Source organism: Teleopsis dalmanni, chromosome 2 (assembly GCF_002237135.1).
Source record: "Teleopsis dalmanni isolate 2A chromosome 2, ASM223713v2, whole genome shotgun sequence".
Classification (NCBI taxonomy): domain Eukaryota; kingdom Metazoa; phylum Arthropoda; class Insecta; order Diptera; family Diopsidae; genus Teleopsis; species Teleopsis dalmanni.
The window spans coordinates 692,344-712,714 of record NC_051847.1 but is presented as its reverse complement, the minus strand read 5'-3'; the positions used below and the strand labels follow the sequence as shown (position 1 = coordinate 712,714).

General features: G+C 31.6%; 4 protein-coding genes across 8 annotated transcripts in view; 2 read left to right on the top strand and 2 right to left on the bottom strand.

Moving 5' to 3' along the window:
• Positions 1-6,278, bottom strand: part of LOC119684818 (RNA-binding protein fusilli) — a 52,793-nt gene extending 46,515 nt beyond the window's left edge. Inside the window, exons 1-2 of one of the 5 annotated variants that reach the window (XM_038098944.1) lie at positions 3,685-4,521; positions 2,952-3,375 (exon numbers count right to left, since the gene is read on the bottom strand). The gene's annotated coding sequence lies outside the window, so the exon portion shown is untranslated. Of the gene's footprint in view, positions 1-2,951; positions 4,527-6,121 lie in introns of those variants that run through there. The other 4 variants (XM_038098945.1, XM_038098948.1, XM_038098949.1 and 1 more) reach the window with 4 other exon arrangements.
• Positions 6,279-8,904: 2,626 nt separating this feature from the next.
• Positions 8,905-11,609, bottom strand: LOC119682610 (mannose-1-phosphate guanyltransferase alpha-A). The gene is made up of 7 exons (XM_038096095.1): positions 11,238-11,609; positions 10,828-11,026; positions 10,213-10,778; positions 10,001-10,137; positions 9,677-9,797; positions 9,471-9,614; positions 8,905-9,211 (listed from the first exon to the last, which is right to left on the bottom strand). The coding sequence occupies exons 1-7, from the start codon at positions 11,275-11,277 to the stop codon at positions 9,111-9,113; spliced, it is 1,308 nt and encodes a 435-aa protein (XP_037952023.1). The 5' UTR covers positions 11,278-11,609; the 3' UTR covers positions 8,905-9,110.
• Positions 11,610-13,910: 2,301 nt separating this feature from the next.
• Positions 13,911-17,390, top strand: LOC119678747 (importin-11). Its single transcript, XM_038090764.1, has 3 exons — positions 13,911-14,058; positions 14,118-16,131; positions 16,194-17,390. The coding sequence occupies exons 2-3, from the start codon at positions 14,122-14,124 to the stop codon at positions 17,187-17,189; spliced, it is 3,006 nt and encodes a 1,001-aa protein (XP_037946692.1). The 5' UTR covers positions 13,911-14,058; positions 14,118-14,121; the 3' UTR covers positions 17,190-17,390.
• Positions 17,391-18,011: 621 nt separating this feature from the next.
• On the top strand, positions 18,012-20,068 carry LOC119682045 (protein Cep89 homolog). Its single transcript, XM_038095386.1, has 2 exons — positions 18,012-18,339; positions 18,592-20,068. Exons 1-2 carry the CDS (start codon positions 18,091-18,093, stop codon positions 19,957-19,959), a joined length of 1,617 nt encoding a protein of 538 aa, XP_037951314.1. The 5' UTR covers positions 18,012-18,090; the 3' UTR covers positions 19,960-20,068.
• Positions 20,069-20,371: the final 303 nt, after the last annotated feature.

Sequence of the window (20,371 nt, the reverse complement as noted above, 5' to 3'; positions counted from 1 at the left end):
ATTAGTAAATAATTAGTTATTTACTGATTTATGTTTTAATTTTCACCAGATTCCGGATCTCCTTTTACAGCAGCAGAAAATATTATAACGTGATAAGTTTCAGAGAAGACGCGTGAAAGAAAGTTTTATAGGTATGCATATGACCCTATCTAATCAAATTGATACTGGTTAAATGGAAGGATTTTAATCATTTAGCAAAATAGAATGAATCGTTTTGCTTTTTACCTGTCACGTAAAAATGTGCTGCAGATACTTAAAGCCTTGAATAACAAAAAAAATAGTATTTAGAAATAGTTATAAATAAGATAAAATTAATAGTTCCTACAAACCTTATACATGTACCAAATATGTAAAAGGTTCTACAGAAAAAGTTATATTATTGGATTTATGCAACCCACAACTTTTAAACCCCCAAATATTTAATATATTTACATATAACATATGTGTATGTATATTTTTACCAGAGTTCGGAATGTGGTGCACAAAATCGCACACTGCACTGTGCGAGTGGAAATTATTTTTAAAATATGCACACGCACATTTGTGGTGTTAAGAAAAAAAATGCACGCACTCAAATTTGTTGTGCGATTTTAAATTTCACATCGCACAAAGCGATGATTGTGCACACAGATTCGTGCACACACATTTGTGCTGTGTGACTGATTTTTAAAAATGTGCACAATCAGATGTGCGAGAAAATTTTATGCTCGCACCGCACTGTGCGACAAAAAATTCTCTTTGCACACGAGTGTGCTGCTCATATTACGTTTGCACAAATGTGCACAAATGTGCGACTGCACAAACGTGCACAAATGTGCGATGCACAAACGTGCACAAATGTGCGATGCACAAACGTGCACAAATGTGCGATTTTGCGCTTGCACCCAAGGGTGGAAAAAATTACAGGAACTTCACAATTTTGTTTGAAATAGAAAATATTATTTTGTTGCAAATTTTGAAAAAATTGATATTTGCGTTCGTTGGGATCGTAATTTATGTTAAAAATTGCATAAATTAACAAATATTTAAAATAATTATTTTTGTTAATTAATGTAAACTAAAAATTATAACTGTCTTAACCTTATTTGTATTTTAACTTAAAATATTAGTTTTTTGTATATTACTTCCCAACTTTTGTGCATTTTTAAATGCAAATATAGTAAGTGAACTTAAAGTATTTGTTTGGAAAGTTTTGCACCAGTTTAAAAAAAATAAAAACATATTTTAGGAAGATTTTTTTATGCCCAAAAAATATGAAAGATTAGGAAAATATTTTTTTTGAACAGGTAGCAGGTATTGGTATTGGTGTATTTGTTTAATAAATTTTGCAACAGTTTAAAAAAGATAATACGGGAGGGCCACAAATAGATATTTTTCTTCTCCAGAAATATGTATTCACATAGGTAGAGTATCTAACATTCATTAAAAAACGCGAAAGATTAAGAAAATATTTTCTTGAACAGGTAGCAGGATTTTAGCGCCCTTTCTACTGTGATAAGTAAGCAGAGATATAATTTAAGTGAAAAAAATATTTCAGCAATGTTATTAATAAGATTAAATGAAAATTTATTTCAAAAAATATGTAATAAAAATTATATATTTTATAATAAGAAATTAAGATATTAAATTATAAAATTATTTCAATAACTTTGTTAAATTTAAGCTGTAATTAAAGATAAAAATTAATTGAAATCTAATAACAAAATTAATTTATGTTGTTGTAAAAAATATTTAATTTGCTTTTTATAACCTTACTAACGAATCTTAGTGTACAACTTACTATTAAATAAAATTTTATGAAGTAGTCCAAAATTGATATATTTAATTTTTTCAAAGTACGATCCGTAGAACCGATCCTCTTTACTTATAACATTTCGAAACAAATACTCTTTCTCTATTAAATTCATGTACCTATTTAATATAACAAAGTTTTCAAGTACATTGTGAAATTAACTTTATTCCCATATTTTAAATTAATAAACCTTAAAAAAATAAGTAATATAAGCAATAAATGTAAATCTAATAATAAATTCAAAATTAAAATATAAATACAAAATTATTTCTTCAATAAAATATTTCGCATTAAGACCAAAATTAATACAAATCAGTTTTCCGTACTATTTTGCTGCGATATTTGTCATAATATTGTGCGCTTTTAAATCATCATTTTACACAAACGTGCAGTAGACATTTCGTCTCCGCACATTTGGGTGCATTTTTATTTTCGAGCCTGCACACAAAATGTGCTTCTCGTATTCTTTTCTGCACACGTTGTGTGCGAGGGCAAGTTGGCTGCCGCACACACAATGTGCTGTGCGAAATAACTTCGGCACAAACAACGAATGCGTGTGCGAGTTTTATTTCACTCCACCACACTCGTGTGAAATGTGCGTTTCGTTTGTGCACACAAGATGTGCACTTAAGATGTGCACAAAAATTTTCGCACACCACATTTGTGGTGTGAAATTTTAGAATCGCACAACATTTGTGCGTGGTGTTTTGCATTTTTGTGCACAGCACAGTGTTTTTCTGAACCCTGATTTTTACATAACTTAGACACATAATCGTTAGTTAGAGGAGTTTATGTCGCTTATGTCATTAGTTAAGCACTGGATATTCTTGGAATGAACTAGTAGAGTTCAGAGACTACAAACCTGTTCTGCTCTGTTTTTATTTTAATAAATCTTTTAAATGTATTTTTTTTGTTATTGTTTTATGTGAACACAAACTATGCATTAACATATGTATGTACATATAAGACTTTTGTTTGGTGGTTTCGCCCTAAGAAAAATACGCTACTGTTATTTATTTTTGCAATTTAAGTTGTTATTGTTTTGCCCATTGTTGTTGTTGACTAAGTTGGGTTTACCAGTGTTGCTGTCTTACTTGTTTTATTGCACGCATGTTGCAACAGAAATGTGGCACTAACTAAAATTATACAGTAAACTCACCTAAATGTCGCCGGGAAAGATGTCTCAAGAGATAGAGCAGTATGCACATATAAATAAATGTACAAACAATTTTGCTTGCTTTGATTATTATGATCAGTTGTTATTGTTTTTAATATATTGTGGTTGTTGTTATTATTTCTGCTGCAGTTGTTTGCTGTTAATTTTTTCTTTATACTTCTGCTGTTCTTCTGCTAATTTCTTTGATGTTTATAAAATAATTATGATTATAACCGAGTCAATTTTCGTTAAAGAATTTGTTTATTGTTGGTGACAGCACAGTGTCTTGCTCGGAAAGCTTAAAAGTTGTTTTGTTGCTTTTGACCAAATTCACATCAGTTCAAAAAGAGGAACAGCAAAGAAGAATGGAAGATGAGAAAGAAGCTAAAACTTATGTTGATTAATTGCTGCTGAAGAAGAACAAGTTCTGAGATTTTTATAGTTTTTTTTTTTGCTTTGTGTTTAAAAAAATATATAAAAAACTCAAAAATGAGAATGAGGAGTAAATAAAACTGTGTTGTCTTTCGTGATTGTAAGATGTTACTGTGTTTTATTCTCTATTCTCTTATAAGTTTTTAACCGTTAAAAATATTTTCACTTTGAATATACAACGTTTTTGTTGCTTCACACGCGTTATTTGTTTAACATTACTTTAAAATTATACTTAATATTTCAAACATTTTGTATTTGTTTATATAAATAATAAAGCATTCCTGTCATTATATCCTTTATATACCGCAAAGCTCAATATATATCCTTCAAAAAATTGTTTTATATATGTATGCTCCAATATTGCTTAATTTTTCCTCTTTACAATGCTGCAAATTTATTTGAGCACAACAGGTACACGGTTCCACACAAACTGGCAACCATACAAGCTGATCAAGCAACTGGTATATCCAACTCCGTCCCACTGCCACCTTTTACAACTGAACTGATATTGGAGACTTCATTAAAAACTAAATTTTCGTTTAAGTTTTCTTTACATATTTTATTTATATGAAAAAAGTGATTTTTTTGAGTGGAGGTATTTTTCCCACTCTTTTACGTTATTCTTTGAAACTTTCTTACTTGGAGTAACGATATTTGCTTTTTAACTGTCTTTAAATGTCATAAACACAAAAACGTTTCGTTGCTTTTTATATATTTTTAGTTTGTAAAATTGTGCTCTTATGTTTATCAAAAATTTTAGTTCACTTTTATCAACTCTTCAACTTTAGATTGTTTTGATTCAAGTTATGGCTGTTTTCTGTTACTTATAGAACTAAATTTATTTCACTTTCTTTTATTGCTTAGTTTTAACAATTTTCTATTTTAAAAATCAAAAAGTCAAAAATGCTTTAGAGACGTGCAGTTCGACTTTTTGTGAAATGTGTTAATTCCTTTCCGGTTGGAGACGTTTTAAAGTTCAATCAGTAAATGTTTTATTTTAAAGTTTTCTTCTAATACAGGGATTAGTTTTGTATTATGTTAAATAATATTTATTTCAAATTAAGATCGTTAAGATCGCACTGTTGCTTCCACTCAATTTCCGATCAAACTCGTTCTCTGTTCGATGGTGAAACAGCAACTAACTTTGTTGGAAACACTGAAAAATAAACGTAAATTTTGTAGGTAAACTTTTTCTGTTTTTTGTTTTAATATATTTTTGGTTTAATTGCTTGCAACGAAAAGAAGAAATCGTGTTTGCTGTTATTATTGTTGTTGCTGTTGTTAGTGTTGTTGGTGTTGTTGTTGTTGATTCTGTCATCTACGCGGTTCACTCTTTCATTCAGGTGGTGACGATAAGCTATTGTCAGCGTATATTAACAGAATTGTGTGATAATTACGCAGTGGTATTGGTAACTTTACCTGAATTTCTCCTAATAAGCAATTCTCTGTTTCTGCTGTACTCAATAGGAGTTGAAGAGTAAATTTATTTCTCGCATTGTTGTTGTTTGTATAAGATGTTGTCAAACGAATACATCTAAACAAGAGAGCAATGCCACTGACTGCGCTCTTCATTCTCATTTACCGACTGTCGTGGAGGCAAGATTCCAACACGCACAGTTCAATCATACAATTTGGTTACTGACTTAAATTACTTTTATTGTAATGCCCTGTGAAGCTATTTTTTAATGAAATCTTACTAAACTTATTAAATTTATACCGTAAAAGTGGAATGTCGTGGTAAAAAGCTTCAAATATATTTTATACTTCGAAACGAATAATATATGAATATTATCCTACAAGAATTACTACAAGTTTAAAATGAATTCCATATAAATTTTCACTATATCTTGCTTTAATATATATAAATAAACATTTTCTTGCCAAATATAAACTGATAAGCTAAATTTATATCTCCTTTTAACGTCAAATAACTATTATGTATTTCTAGGTATATTGTCAACGTTTTATTACCATAAAGTCCTATTATTTTCCATATAGAAGAAAAAGGTCATTAAATTTCGCTACAATTTATTTATATTTAACATTTTAATAATTGAAGTGTTGACCTGAATCAAAAAAATGAATAAAAATAAGTAAGAGCAAATGTGCATTCTGCAATAAATATTCCAATTTATATATTATATGTATTAAATTGAAAACCTATATAGTGCAGTAGATTCGATATTTTCCCAATATTATTCTTAAAATTGTAATTAATAACTGTGCTCTTAAATCGTATCTATTCTAAAATAAATTCGTTTATTGCAGATTTACCATATATATGTTTTCAGTATACATATAGATCTTTAACATATCACTTCAGGTTTACGGTAAGATTTTATTTAGTAAAACATTGAAACACTGTAATATATCAAACTTTACCCCTTACATACTTATTTCGAAGAAAGTAAATAAATAATATTTACGCTCAGATACACATTCTCACTAACACTTGCGCAAAGTATCTATGTAAACAAAACACTTTAAATTCTGTATTGAAAACGCACATTGCAGTTATATTGTTATTACAGACAATTGAGGATTTAACTTAGCCAGGTGAGAAGAGAATATATGACTGCCCCTCGCAACGTTACTAACGTCGCAACAGTTCATTCATTAAGAATCACACACTCACACATATACTTTACGAAAACGATCACGCATACACTTACGCCAATAAACCGAATTCTTACTACAATATCGGTGCTCTCTCGACCACGACTCGATCTGCTCTTACCTACCTGTTGTTTGCCAATAAATTAATAAATTTTTTGGTATAAGTTAAGGTTTCCCTTTTCTGAAGATTTTCCGAAAAACATTTTAAACGAACTCTACGTTTTCTTTTTTTAATAAATGTTAAATTTTGTGTTTCCTTTATTAAAACAATATCTTTTATAAATTTCTAATCACTTTTTTCCCACTTTTCAAGCACAAATTTTAGTGTTCGAACGAAGAGCAAACTACATGTTTTAAAAGCAACAGATAAATTACCACTGAAAACGATAGATACTGGCCAATACACGTAACTCGTAGTAATATTTGTTACAAACCTACTCATACCTGTTCTGCTCACACAAGTTCAGTGTAGATACTTGCTGCTTTTTATTTATTTACATTCGGGAACGTAAAATAATATAACTTAAGTGTAACTACGGTTATGAACTCACCACGATCTGCAGGTATGTTGGGTTGCTTACCAATTTCAAGGCATCGAAATCACTGATATTCAAACTAGATTTGTTAGTTATTCTAATAAAGGTTCTTGATATATGAATACTATATGTTTAAACACTTGAATTAAATTATGCTCTGCGTATTAATTGGAAGAATTTAATAGATCTTAAGTGTGTAATAACAATTGTTATTATGAACAACAATTTCCTATATTTTATAAATTCTGTATGGATCTGTAAAAATTTTCTGATTTTATTACTACTACTAATATAAGAAGAACATTTTTTAATAAGATAATTGAAAAGGCCTTAAAAGTATAAAGTTGAATTGAAATTGTTTGTAAAGCACCAAACACGTTATCAAATAATTTTGGTACTAGTGTATTAGTAAATAGATTATCGTATTAACATATATTTAGCATCTGTAACATCATGTTACTGAAAATTGGTCATCAAATCGTGAACCTTTTTTCAACAACTGTCTGAAAAGTCCTTCGCCACCGGTATATCACTTTTAAGGAGAGCAAATTACTATGAGTCGTCTTTTTATTATGAGATGTTACTTTGATTACGCTTTAAGGGACGTACAACGGTCTTATATTCTCCCATACAAGTGAGGTACACTTGAATTGCAGTTTTTTACACGCTGCAAAAAAAAGTGTTTTCTGTTTTCATTTTTTGATCACAATCCTCACTTCAGCACAATAAAAAAAGTATACTATATTTATGTGCTCAAGCTAAATTTTCAATCAATGCTTATTTAAATTTACTGTAACAAGTCAATAATTGAATACTTCGAAAATACTATTTGTATTTCTACATATGTTTATATTTATTGCTGTACTAACCTGTACCGATTTTGTACTAATCGGTATTAATTAAATTGGTTAAAATTTATTATTCAATTTATAGCTGAAATCTGTGAAATCTACGCCAGAATCAATAAATAGTAGTTCCAACTTATAGCTTAACAAAGCAATGATTGAAATATAATAAGACAGGGGATCCCTAGGGGATCCACCTAGGCCTGTTGGCCCATTGTATTACCGTATATAGAGGAAAACTCAAGGTTTAAAACCACCTAGAACCTTTAGCGAAGCTCAGAATTCTGTTTAGTGGGAAGTCTTATAATTAATCAAGATCCTCAAGAATGGGGGCTTCGAAAGTATTGAGTCGCCGCCGTGCATGAGCTGGGCAAAAACATAGTAGATGAGAGGCACTCTCATCGTCTTCACCACAGCTGCGACAGGTGTGATTGAAAGGGAGATTCAATCTTCTAGCATGGTTTCCTAGTTTGCAGTGACCTGTAAGTAAACCTACCATAAGATTAATATCTCTATGGGGCATCTCAATGAGAATATTGGATTTCCTTTTAGTGGAAAATAGCCAGATTGTATACAGATGCCTGCATATCGTTGAGTCCTCCCATCTTTTATTAAAATCTTCAGGACAGAAATAACTTAGTAACAATGCATGATGTTAACGATATGTGCAGCTTACTTAGGTGTTCTGAGTAAGATCCTGAAACATTCTTTCTGACTAGCTTATCTGTTCTGCGATTGCCGACTGGGGACCCAGATTAGAAAAATATTCAGATGCGTCGACATTTCGTTTAGAGGTGTGTAGCAGTCAAGTATATTATCCACTTTCAAAGAAGCTATAGCTTCGCTAATAGCGATCACTTCCGCCTGACAGACAGTACAATAAGTTCCTCTGAGAACTAAATATATCCACTGATATGCCACTGATATTTTCGACACCATAATGCGAATTAATTAAAATTAAGTGCCGAATAAAGGGGATCTATAATGTATATAGTCCCTACCCAAATCCTTAGAGTGGACCTATATTACATATCATGATTGTTATATTACGCAACAATTATTCAATATTGTTTTTGATGCGGGTAATAGTAACCGAGTTCTTAACAAATTTCCACTAATTGTTTCCCAAGAAGGACGAATATCTAGAGCAGCAAGAGATGAACTGGCCCAACTTAGGTTAAAGTATAACCACATGCGAAACAAGTTATAACTTGATCTTAGTTTGTCTATTCCTGATATATTTCAATCGGTTCACAAATCAGAACTAATTAATATTTGGTTCTGTCGCACCAAAGTAGCAAAGTTCACAAGCCCCCAATATAAAACACTTCAGTTAAAATTCCATTAACCATAAATTCTCATTGAACCCCATTAAATTAACTTTGACTTGGTAGGCCAAGTCGGTGTTATACTGCTGCCCACACCAGACCTGAAGAAACAAACTTCACAACGAACATTAGATTTAAGTATTAGAACCTTTATTCAAAAAAAATTGTGATATATGTGATATGTACATAAAGTATAGTTTTTAATTTGAATTAATTCGAATAATTAATATTAGTTGGAATATAAACTCATGTTATCTTAATTCAGTTTTGATAGAATAAAAAGTGCTTTACTTTAATTGGTGTCTACATACTATTATAATTTATAAAAAAAAATTGTGCTAATAAATTGATAATGGCAATAAAACAGTCACTTTTTGTGGGTAAGTTAATTAGAAACTTCATTATTTATAAAATTATTTCATTTTTAAAATTCCGATTCAATTCTTTATGTGGCAAAACAATACTGTTGAGTAACACTTTTTCCGAAGGAACATTAACAAAGCATCCTGCAATAAAAATGAGTGGTAATTATAGATATATAGAACCCGTACCACAAAAGTGACACAATTTCAAATTTAGAATTTTCATTTTTCATTATATTTGCGACCAAAAAATAATGCATCTAAAATTACTATCGGTACTACTAAGCCAAGTTTCAAACAATTCTTTGCGCTCTCTTAAAAGTGCAAAATTTTAGTTGTGTCGTTTTTGTTTTGATTCAGATATATAATTTTATTTTTAAATTTAATATTTCATTTAAAATACCTAATATTGTGATTGAAGGATTTAATCTGCCTTCATTGTTAAATAAGGGTGGGTTTTCCATTTTGGCAAATGGTTTATTTGGATCTGGATCACCAGGAGTGCCTTCCACACGTGCCCATTGTCCAATTGTGGATCCACGGCCAACTTAAATTAAACAATAAATATTTGCAATTAATTTAATTTGTTTAACAAATAAAAAAACTAACCAATCGTATGTAATACCAATGTGTGATCTTTAATAACTGCATTTTCCAATATAATTGATTCACGTATTCTCACTCCTGGTCCTATAGTAACACCAGCACCAACAGAAACATTAGGCCCAAGCTATTTAAAAAATAATGTAAATAAGTAGTAAAACTAAATTGAGCCCCGCTGATTTCCCTTGAAATGGTTGAAGTGATAATATTGGCGCGATACAATAACAGAATTCAATTTAAACTTGTATATTACTTGATATTAATCGAATGCAAATGTTGGAAATAATGCATAATTGAAACAAATGTTAACTAATATAATTTCTTACTTACCACTGCAGTGTGGTGTACTATAGCACTGGGATGAATGTAAACATCCGGAAAAATTGTACATATTAAATTCCCATTATCTTCACTGTGCTTGAAACCAGCGTTAGCAAGACGTTCAGGATGAGTTTTTTTATACAAATCTAAGCAGTGTATTCGAACAATTTTTTTATGTTAAATGTTTAAGTAACAATTTATTAAAAACTCTTAAATCTTACCTAAGTAATGCCTATTTGCATAAATAGCTGATCCAGCTGTTTTAAGCTGTGACCACCAGCTCGACACTGGCAACGCATATAGTTTATCCGTTCCAGCTAGCGGTGTCAACACTTCTTGTTCCCACTGAATGTGTCCTTGATCTTTTCCATTTCCATTACTACCACCATTTGAAATACTTGTGCACAAATATTCTTGTTCTTTTGAATAAAAAACATTGGCAAGTGTTGCAAATATGTCCATAGAGCAAACGTAGACACCACAATTTATGAAAGTGGAAACATATGAGCTAGGTTTCTCTACATAATGTGATACAGCTCCAGTATCACGATTTATGACTAAACAACCATAATGTACAGCTTGTTGACGCGTAGCTTCAGTACTCATTATGGTAACAAGTGCTGAAGAGGGTCGTTTGGTGTGAAATTCATAAAGTTCTTGCAAAGGAAAATCAGCACAGACATCACCGTTTAATACAAAAAAAGCACATGGATTTCCAGCTCGTATTTGATCACGAAAATGATACATCCCTCCTGCCGTACCTAAAGCAGTAAACTCTTGCAAATACCTAGAAGAGACAACAGCTAGTAACTGTGACTATGGTAGATATTATATACCTAATATTTATACTGTAAAGATTTTGCATATCGCTAACGAAATGTTGCATTTGCGATTGCGGATAATAGCCAATGACAATTATTTCCTTCAGATCTGATAATTGCAAACATGCTTCAATATGATGTTGTATTAATGGACGTCCAGCTACTGGGAATAATGGCTTTGGAGTATCTAACGATAGCGGACGAAATCGAGTGCCTTTAATAAATACAAACACACAAAAAAGAATTAAATAAGCATTTCTTTGTACATGTGTTTCAATTGTTCAGCTTAAAATTTTTCACAATTTCTTCATTACTCATTACTGCCATATGATAAGTATCACAAAATGGTATGCATATATTCAACAACGCAATATTTCAGATACCATAACATCTTTCTAAGTATTATTTATAAATAATATACTCACCTTTTTGTGGACCACCGACTAATATCACCGCTTTTAGCATAATTTCCTGATTTCAACTGATATCTTGTACTATTTCTTTAATTATTTGTTTATTAATGTATGATTAATTTTTCCTCAGATAAATTTTTGTTGTTATTGACGTGTTATCAGTCGGTTTTTCGTACATCAGCTGCTTAAAAAGTAGTGTTGTAAAATGCAATGTTGAATTGCTCATATTAGTGAGATGAGACATCAAATTTTAAGTGAAATCGATGTTCAATTTATTATACACATATGTAATAAACTGGTTGAAATTTTAAAAGGGATTTCGATTGCTCGCCACCGTTACAAAAAATGAATGCTAGCTTAGATTGAAAATTAAAGCGAATACAATATTAAGAGGAATGGAAAAAATATTGAAAACTTAAAAATAAAACACTGAAATTTTTCTATTATTCCAATTTTCAAATTAATGATAGTTTTGAATTCTGTTTGAATTTTTATTTACATATAATTTTTGACATACGATTGCAATATTCGTTGGAATTTCCAATAGTTCACAATAGTGAATTATTTTTTTACTTACCGATGTGCTTGACCAGTAAACCTATACTGACCGCGGTAGAAAAAATAGTGTTATTGTTTTGCGTACATTTCGGGCAGTATAGGCTAGCAACTTGCTGTTTTTAGCCGTACTTGTGAGTCACAGAAAAATTCTATTATTTCCCATGTTTCGTAATCTTATATGGCGTTTACATTAGCCGAAAATGGCTCATTTTGAATGAGCCATTTGAAAGTGTTTACATTCGTTCTATTTCATTTGTTCTCATTTCAACAGCTGATTTTTCAAGTTGCATGTTGGCACAGGCCAAAAAAATGTTGCATGAAGGTTAAATATGCCTTCAAACCTTACATTAGAAACTTAAAACATATTTTTAACTTCGATTAATTACTTTTTGGGAAGTAAAAGTTCTAAAAGGCAGTGCATCGTTTTCAAGAAAATGCAACCACCAAACATTTGTTTACTTTTTTTGTAAATATGTTAAAAACAGCTTTTTCAAACTGTCAAAATGCCATGAAGAGCTTTCATTTAGGGTATGTTCAATAGATTCCTTTACATTTGGAACGTATGTGGAATGCATTCGAACGTCATTCATACAGAATGTGAGAAAATTGCTCATTTTTGTGCTTGAAATTTTATATGCAAGAATGAGCCATTCGATACTCATTTTCGATTTTTGACCAAAATGAGCCATTTTCGCCCAATGTAAACGCCGTATTAGTGTTGTAGTATCGCCTACAAAAATTAATATTAATATTGTATTTATTATATAAAAACAAAATTTTAAAAAATTTTTATTTCTTATTTGTTTTGATTATTTGATTGTTTGTTTATGTTTACATTTGGTTTTATGTGTTAAATAGTCAGAATTCGATCAGTTCCAATGTTGTATTCGTCATTTTTTACATAATTTTGGTCGAATTCTGTTTACCATATTCTAAAGTGAAAAAGCACTAAAGCTCTTTATGTGGTTAATGATAGACTCACAATAGACTAAAAATTCGTCTATTGTGAACCATTATCAGAAGATGATGTGAATTATATTTTTGGAGATGAGATTCGCTCTGATGGTATGAAACGAACGCATATACCACAGATAAATATATATAAACACATACATATGTATATAACTGTTGTAAGAGCACTTATCATGTTTCAGTAGTGTTTTGTGAAAACATTGAGGGTACTCAATAAACATATAAAATAAAACAATTCAAAATTGTGTAAATTTGAATAAGCGTTTGAGTCAGTGACTCAAAGAAAATGAATTTTCTTCATTTAGACCATTTAATATTTTAACTCAGTTGCCATATTAATGCTAATAAAAATTGGTCCTGAAATGGAATAAAATTATTTATTAATTATGTTGAAGCTATTTGAGCCAGTGCACTTGAGCACTTTTACTCTTTCTTAACTCGAGGTATTTTCAAAACCCCTCTTTATTGAAGCACATGATTAAATTTATATGTTAAAATAAATTATTCACTTACGTCTTCAATTTTTCAGAAACATTACTAAAAAACCAACTTAAATTTAAATAATTTACCCTCGGTATAAAGCTTCACCAATGCTTAATTTTAATTTTAACGTTAATGCTCTTTGTTACTGTTATAGTAGTTTTAATTAAAATTATATACTATAATAGGTCTGTTCTATGAGCTACTCGAAGTAAAACTCAAGTAAAACACAAGTAAAGTACAAATTGAGAGCGTAACACAAAACAAGTGCCAAATTAACACAGATTTTCATGGAACAGCTTTGTGTAAAGTCTGGTGAAAACAATATTATCGCGCAAATAAGCAGTACAAAAATTTAAATTCAAACCAAAACAGTTGATTCACACAAAATCACAAATTTTATTTGAAATAAAATGTGCGAGTAAAGTCTGTGTAGCATTTTCAAATTTCGACAGGGATGTTACTTTCTGCAGATACTCACATATACTCGAAAATTTGCTGGTGGAATGCACTTGTGTATACACAGTATTACTCAAAGTTACTAAGAGTAGCTTGTAGTAAGTAGTAGGCAGGAGCAGGAATTTTGATCATGAACTATTTGTAAAACTTGTGCACTGTAGACAATTTTTCGCGGATTGAACGTACCCATAACATTTTGAATTATTCACAGCTGGCTTTGTGCCGACAAATGACAATAGCATTAATGCATATATTGCTTTTAAAGAATTGAAGAGAAAGAAATATATTCTTCCTGAAAAAATTGAATCATTTTATAATAAATACTAATTTGATAAAAATACTTGCAGTTTACATGAATATTAAGGTGAGGAAGCAATTGGTTAGTTTAAATAAATTTAATGGATGTTTTATGTAAAATACTAGGAAAATGCAAGCAGAACTTTCAACGCCTGAGTTAATGGTTTGTCAGGCATTGCGTGCTGCTACAGATCAAAGCCATGAAGTTGTTCGTAATGCTGAGGTACAATTAGCTGAATGGGAGGTGCAATCTGGCTTCTTTTTAACAATAGCTAGAATTTGCTTGCATCCGCAGTATGCTCAAGTTGATGCTAAAGCTCGTTGGATGGCTGCTGTTTATTTAAAAAATGGTATAAATAAATACTGGCGGCGTAATGTGAAAAATGAGATAAATACAGATGAAAGACAACAAATACGGGAGCTACTCTTGACCTATGCATCATCAGAGGAAACTCCTCAAATAGCATTACAACTAGCAGTGCTAACAGGCCGTATAGCACGCTTTGATTGTCCGAAGGAATGGCCAGAACTAATTCCAGAGTTATTAAAAAATTTACAATTGAGTGGTTCTAATGCTGAGGAACAACAAAGGCAATTATTACTGTTTCATCATGTGATAAAAGCTCTTGCTTCTCGGCGAATGATGGCAGAAAAACGAATATTTCAAGAATTAACTGTAAACATATTCGATTTTATACGGGAATTATGGGATGGTCTTTCCGCACTTTATTTTCACAATTTGAAAACAACTCCTGAAGCGGCTTTATCAACACTACAACGTGCAACATTAGCATTACGAATATTGCGTAAACTTAGTGTTTATGGTTATTCTAAAACACAAAGAACGGATCTTTGCTTACGATTTATTTCCCAGTTATTTGATTGCTTAAGACAGTCTTTACAATGTCGTTATGACCTTAAAATTGTAGGAGCTGACAATCAATTGCTTATTCTGATGGAAAAGTTTATTTTGAAACAAGTCAAAACCCTCACTGAATTCCAAGAATATCATGCTGGTTCATTTGCGCGATTTTTAGTCGTTGCATTGGAATTTACTTTTGATCATATATTCCATACGGGTACACAGTTGATATTCACAAATAACGTCATTAATTTTCAAAATTTTGCCATACAATGTATAAATTTAATGAAAGGTATAATGAGCTGTAATGAGTACAAACGTGATTGCTACGAAAAACTTGATGAGAAACCACCACTCAAATTATGTGATTTTTTTACAAATGAACGGCTATGCTATATGTGCGAAAAAATAATAACTCATTATTTTATTTTAACCCGCGAGGAATTGGAAATGTGGGCTGAAGATCCGGAAGGATTTGCACAAAATGACGGTGGCGAAAGTTGGAAATATGCCTTACGACCAGCAATCGATAATCTCTATCTAACCTGCTTTAACCATTATCAAGCACAAATGACTGAAGAAGTTTGTAAATATATACGCAAAGCACAGCAAATACAATTGACGGAGCAATCTAAACTAGAAGATATTTTATTAAAAGATGCCATTTACAATGCCGCTGGACAGGCTTCGTTCCATTTTTTCGGTGACGTTGATTTCGATACATGGTTTAGTGGGCAACTTTTGAATGAATTACAAATTGAGAACGATAATTTTCGAATATTACGTCGACGTATAATATGGCTTCTAGCAGAGTGGACAAGTGTTAAATTTTCTAGAGATTTGCGACCGCTTGCATATGAGGCATGCTTGCATTTATTGCGACCGAATGAAGACATGTCAATACGTTTGGCTGCGTCCAGTGCAGTTTCGAACTTGATTGGTGATTTCGAATTTATGACAGATGCTTTCTTACCATATTTGCAGCCAACTTTTAATGCTCTTATAGTTTTACTTCGTGAAGCAAGCGAATGTGAAACAAAAATGAATGTACTCAATGTTATGTCAACCATTATTGAGAAAATGGGTGATGAAATAGAATTGCAAGCAGACAGTCTCATTGGTTATCTACCAAAGTTATGGAAAGAAAGTGATGACTTTAATATGTTGCGATGTGCTATACTTTCTACTCTCCAGCAATTGGTAAAAGCAATGCACTCCATTCCTGAACAATTGAAGCCTTTTTTGTATGGCGTGATACAAATAAGTACTGACTTGCAGGTTAAAAGAATTAATTTTTCAGTAGATTATATGGCTTATGTATTAATTATATTTACTTTTAGGGACCATCGCATGTATACCTTATGGAGGAAGGATTGCAATTATGGGTTTCAGTAGTAGAAAATATGAATAACATGTCTCCAGAACTAATGCTCTTAACGAAAAATTTGTTACCAATTATTGAAATGTCTTCGGAAAACTTACGTATTGTCCTCATATTAATACAGGCATATATACTACTAGATGCAATTTCTTTTTTGGAACAGCACGGTAACCAATTTATATCTTTTTGTATGCGTATGTTCGACGATTTGCGTGCCGAAGGCATCATATTAATGTTGAAGGTATTTGAAATCTGTCTGAAATGTGACGCTCAGTATGGTTTGGTTCTTATAAGACCAGCTCTGCCATACATATTTAAACAGGTATATATAAATGAAGATTTCCCAATGCTCATGGGGATGTATTTAACAATAGTAGCACGCGTGCTGTTAATTAGTCAAAATGTATTTTCCGCTGTATTACAAGAAATAAAAGAACCTGACGCGCTGGAAAAAATATTCGATGTGTGGATTGCTAAAATGCCTCTGATAACTGAGGTCGAAAAAAGTAAATTGTTTTCACTGGCGTTCGGATCGATTTTTACAAACAATCCAATATTACTTGAAAGATTTCCAAGCATGCTCCAGAATATTACTGATACTATTATCGAAGTGATGAGTACTGATGACGATAGTATAGAAACCGAACAACCTCAAAAGTATACCGACTCATTGGTATATCTAGACGAACGTGATATTGACAGAAGTGACTACTTTCGGACGGATCTTTTAGATTCAGAAACGTATCACTTTGGGCGTTGGCGACAGTTAGCTCTTAAAGATCCAGTTCATAAGATTGTGCTCTCACAATATATCGAACATCAACTCAATGGGTTGCGGGAGCAATTAGGTAATGAAAATTATCAACGATTAATGCAAAGAGTGTATCCAGAAGTGCTACAAAAGTTGAGTGGTTTTATAAATTTAAATTTGAATTTTACTTTACTTGTCGATTAGAATAAAGGTACAATAAACACCAAACAACATTCAAGCAATTCGAGTCATAATATAGTTAATTAAAACGAGCAAGAAAGGTAGTATATGAATATGCACTGAAACTATTTGGATTATTTAAGCTAAGAATAAACGATTTAGTAAGTTTAAAAACTTATAAGGAGCATAAACTGGACAACCTCTTAAGTTTAAACGCTAACTTATCCTATATATTAAAGTTTTTATGTTAAATTTTGTTATATTTTTTGTAATGTATATAAAAATTTATTTTTTTGAAAATAAAAATAAAATTCTTTACAAAATTAATGTGCGTAAATGAAGTATATATGTATACCTATATACGTATATTTATATGTGTTAATCAATTGCTTCTGGTATTTAATTTGTATTAAATAAAAAATAAAGAACCTAATCAGGCAGAGAAGTCATAAAAGATTTTGGGAATAAATAAATTTGTTTGCTCATGATCTTGCTAGTCTTGTACTTGCGTAAACCTGACTGAGACGGCCGTAGAGGAAGAAACACTTTATTCCAGTCTCTGAGAGCAACGGAATTAAAATAAATATACGTATATTTAAGTTCTGTTGTTTCAAACCAGAAACTCAATACTGATGTTGAAGGCGGTATTTTTGGACTAAACTATGTAATACAGTCGAAAATCGATAGCGCACAAAAACTGCTGCACTAAACGTACCCTGAGCGGGTGTAGAGCAATATTCTAAACAGGGCTAACAACTTCGGTTGTCATTGGTTACTACAGTATTTATTTATTTTTTCGTAAACAATTATAGTAAACATATATTTTTATTTCACTGTCAGTAGAGTTATATAGATTGGTTCTGCAAATTCGTTTGAATTAAACTTAGCATTGTGAGGTATTCCTACAAATTTTAAATGTGAAAATATGACAAGTAATGCAAAAGTGCGTCAAAAGAATGTGCAAATCACTGATTTGGATCAATCGGATACACAACAACAAAATATTTTGGCAGAAAAAAAGGCCATAGTATATCGGAAACATCAATCGAAGAGACCCTTGATGACAATGACTGGTAATTTCAACCGTAGGTCGCGTAGTGTGGAATGCACTGTCAGTCCACTGACAGCAACTGATGCAGATAGAAACAAATTGAAAAACCACTTCAACGAATTGGTAAGGATTAAACAGAGTTGGACAGAATATTATTTGCACCTTTTTACACCCTTTAATTATGTTTTCAGTTTGGTAATTGCTACAAAATAATAATAAATTCTAATTCGTAAGAACTAATTCATTAGTTTTCTGGTTCAAAATTATAAGCATTTGTTTAGCAGTAAATACTTTTGTTCTTATCAAACTTTTTTTAGCGATATAGTATTTATTATATTTTAGTTAAGAGAGTATTTAATTGAAATTATTTTTTAGCTTCTAGTGAAGGATAAACAAATGGAACAACTTTTAGAGCGCGTTTCCACCCTTCACAATTATAACGAGCAGTTCGCAAATGACAACCAGAAATTGCGTCAGGAGTTATCTCAGACGGACAAACGATTGCAGTCATTACAGGACCAAGTCGATAGTTGTGAAAAATGTCGAAAATTATCACAAGAATTAGTAAAGAGTGAAGCAGAAAATAAAAGTTTTGAAACTGATCTATGTATGATGAAAACGCTTGTTTACCGTTTGAACATGCAAATTGAAAAATATCAAGATGACATGGAGCAACTAAAATGCAAAGATAAGACTAATCCGTCTTTGTGCCAAATAAAAACTTCAACAGAAGTTTTGCCACAACAACAACAGCAGGAACTGAAACAAGAGTCTTCCAACTCACATATATCTCCTTGGCAGTCTGAATCTGTTTGTACGCACACATTAGCACCACTTCTTAAGTCCTATGATGAAATGATACATGATAAGGATGAACTAATACAACAATATCGTTACGAATTTGATCAATTCGCTGGCGAACTAAAGCGATCATTGGAGCAGAATAACCAGCTACTAGAGGAAAACGATAATTTGAAACGTGATGTCCACACTTGGAGCGAGGAACGTCTTAGATTGCAAACACAAGTTAATGTGTGCCGTTCCAAAGCTGAATTACAAACACGCAAAACAGATCTTGCTAAAGAGAAGCTAATGGAAGTTATGGAATGCTATGAAAAAAAGGTACAAACGATGGCTTTAGATTTGGAACATTTGCATGCTGCTTATGGTCGTTGTAAATCCGAGCTCATCACGCTGAAAAGTGCTAATACTCGCCCACAAGAAGATGCTATTGCTACCTCACTACAAGAGTGTAAAGACCTTTTGGCTCATCTTAAGGATGAACATGGCAAAGAAAAAGAAAGCTGGGAACGAAATTTACGTGAACTTAATGAGCGTAATCTTGACAGTCAAACTAAATTAACACAATTACAACAAGAACACAAAATTCAAACGAGTGAAAAAATCAAACAAGACGTTGAAGTGGAAGAACTAAAGACCCGAAACTCCTCCTTGAAGCGCAGTATTGAGCAAGTGAATCGTTCTCGCGATCGGCTAAAAGCACGTTTACGTATTGCTTTGCAATGGGCACAGAAACTAGAACAAGGGCAAGCGGATGTGCAAAATACATGGGAAGCTGTTAAAAGACTAGAAACTATAGTCAAACATAAAGAATCTCAAGTACGTGGGTTACAATCCAGGCATATTGAAGAAATCGACAAATTAGAAAAGAAACTGACACAGAAGGAAGAAACTATTCGCACGATATTAAAAGGTCGCATAATGCCCCATTCAGCTCAATAACGAAGGCTTACTTTTTCTACTTCAAGTACTAAGATGTATATGCCGATATTTATATATATATGTAATTTAGTAATCTCTTCGCATATTGGGTTATTGTTGTTTTTGTAAAGTAATTAAAAAAATAAATGAAAATATAAAATTTTATGTGTTAACATCGAATTTAACGGTAGTTTTGTTGTTTTCTCTTAATTACAAGCTTTACTTTCCAGTACACTCAGTTAAAGTGTTCTCGTTGCTTTTCCAACTATAGAGCTTTCAACATTGTAAAAACAACGTAAAAGCAACCCTTACCGCTTCAACGCCAGAAACAAGCTGAACAGAGCTGAACAGACCGCAGAACAAGCCTGACCATATAATGTGATTTTGCTATTCCAAGTATATTAGAAAACTTAAGAATACTTTAGGATGATTT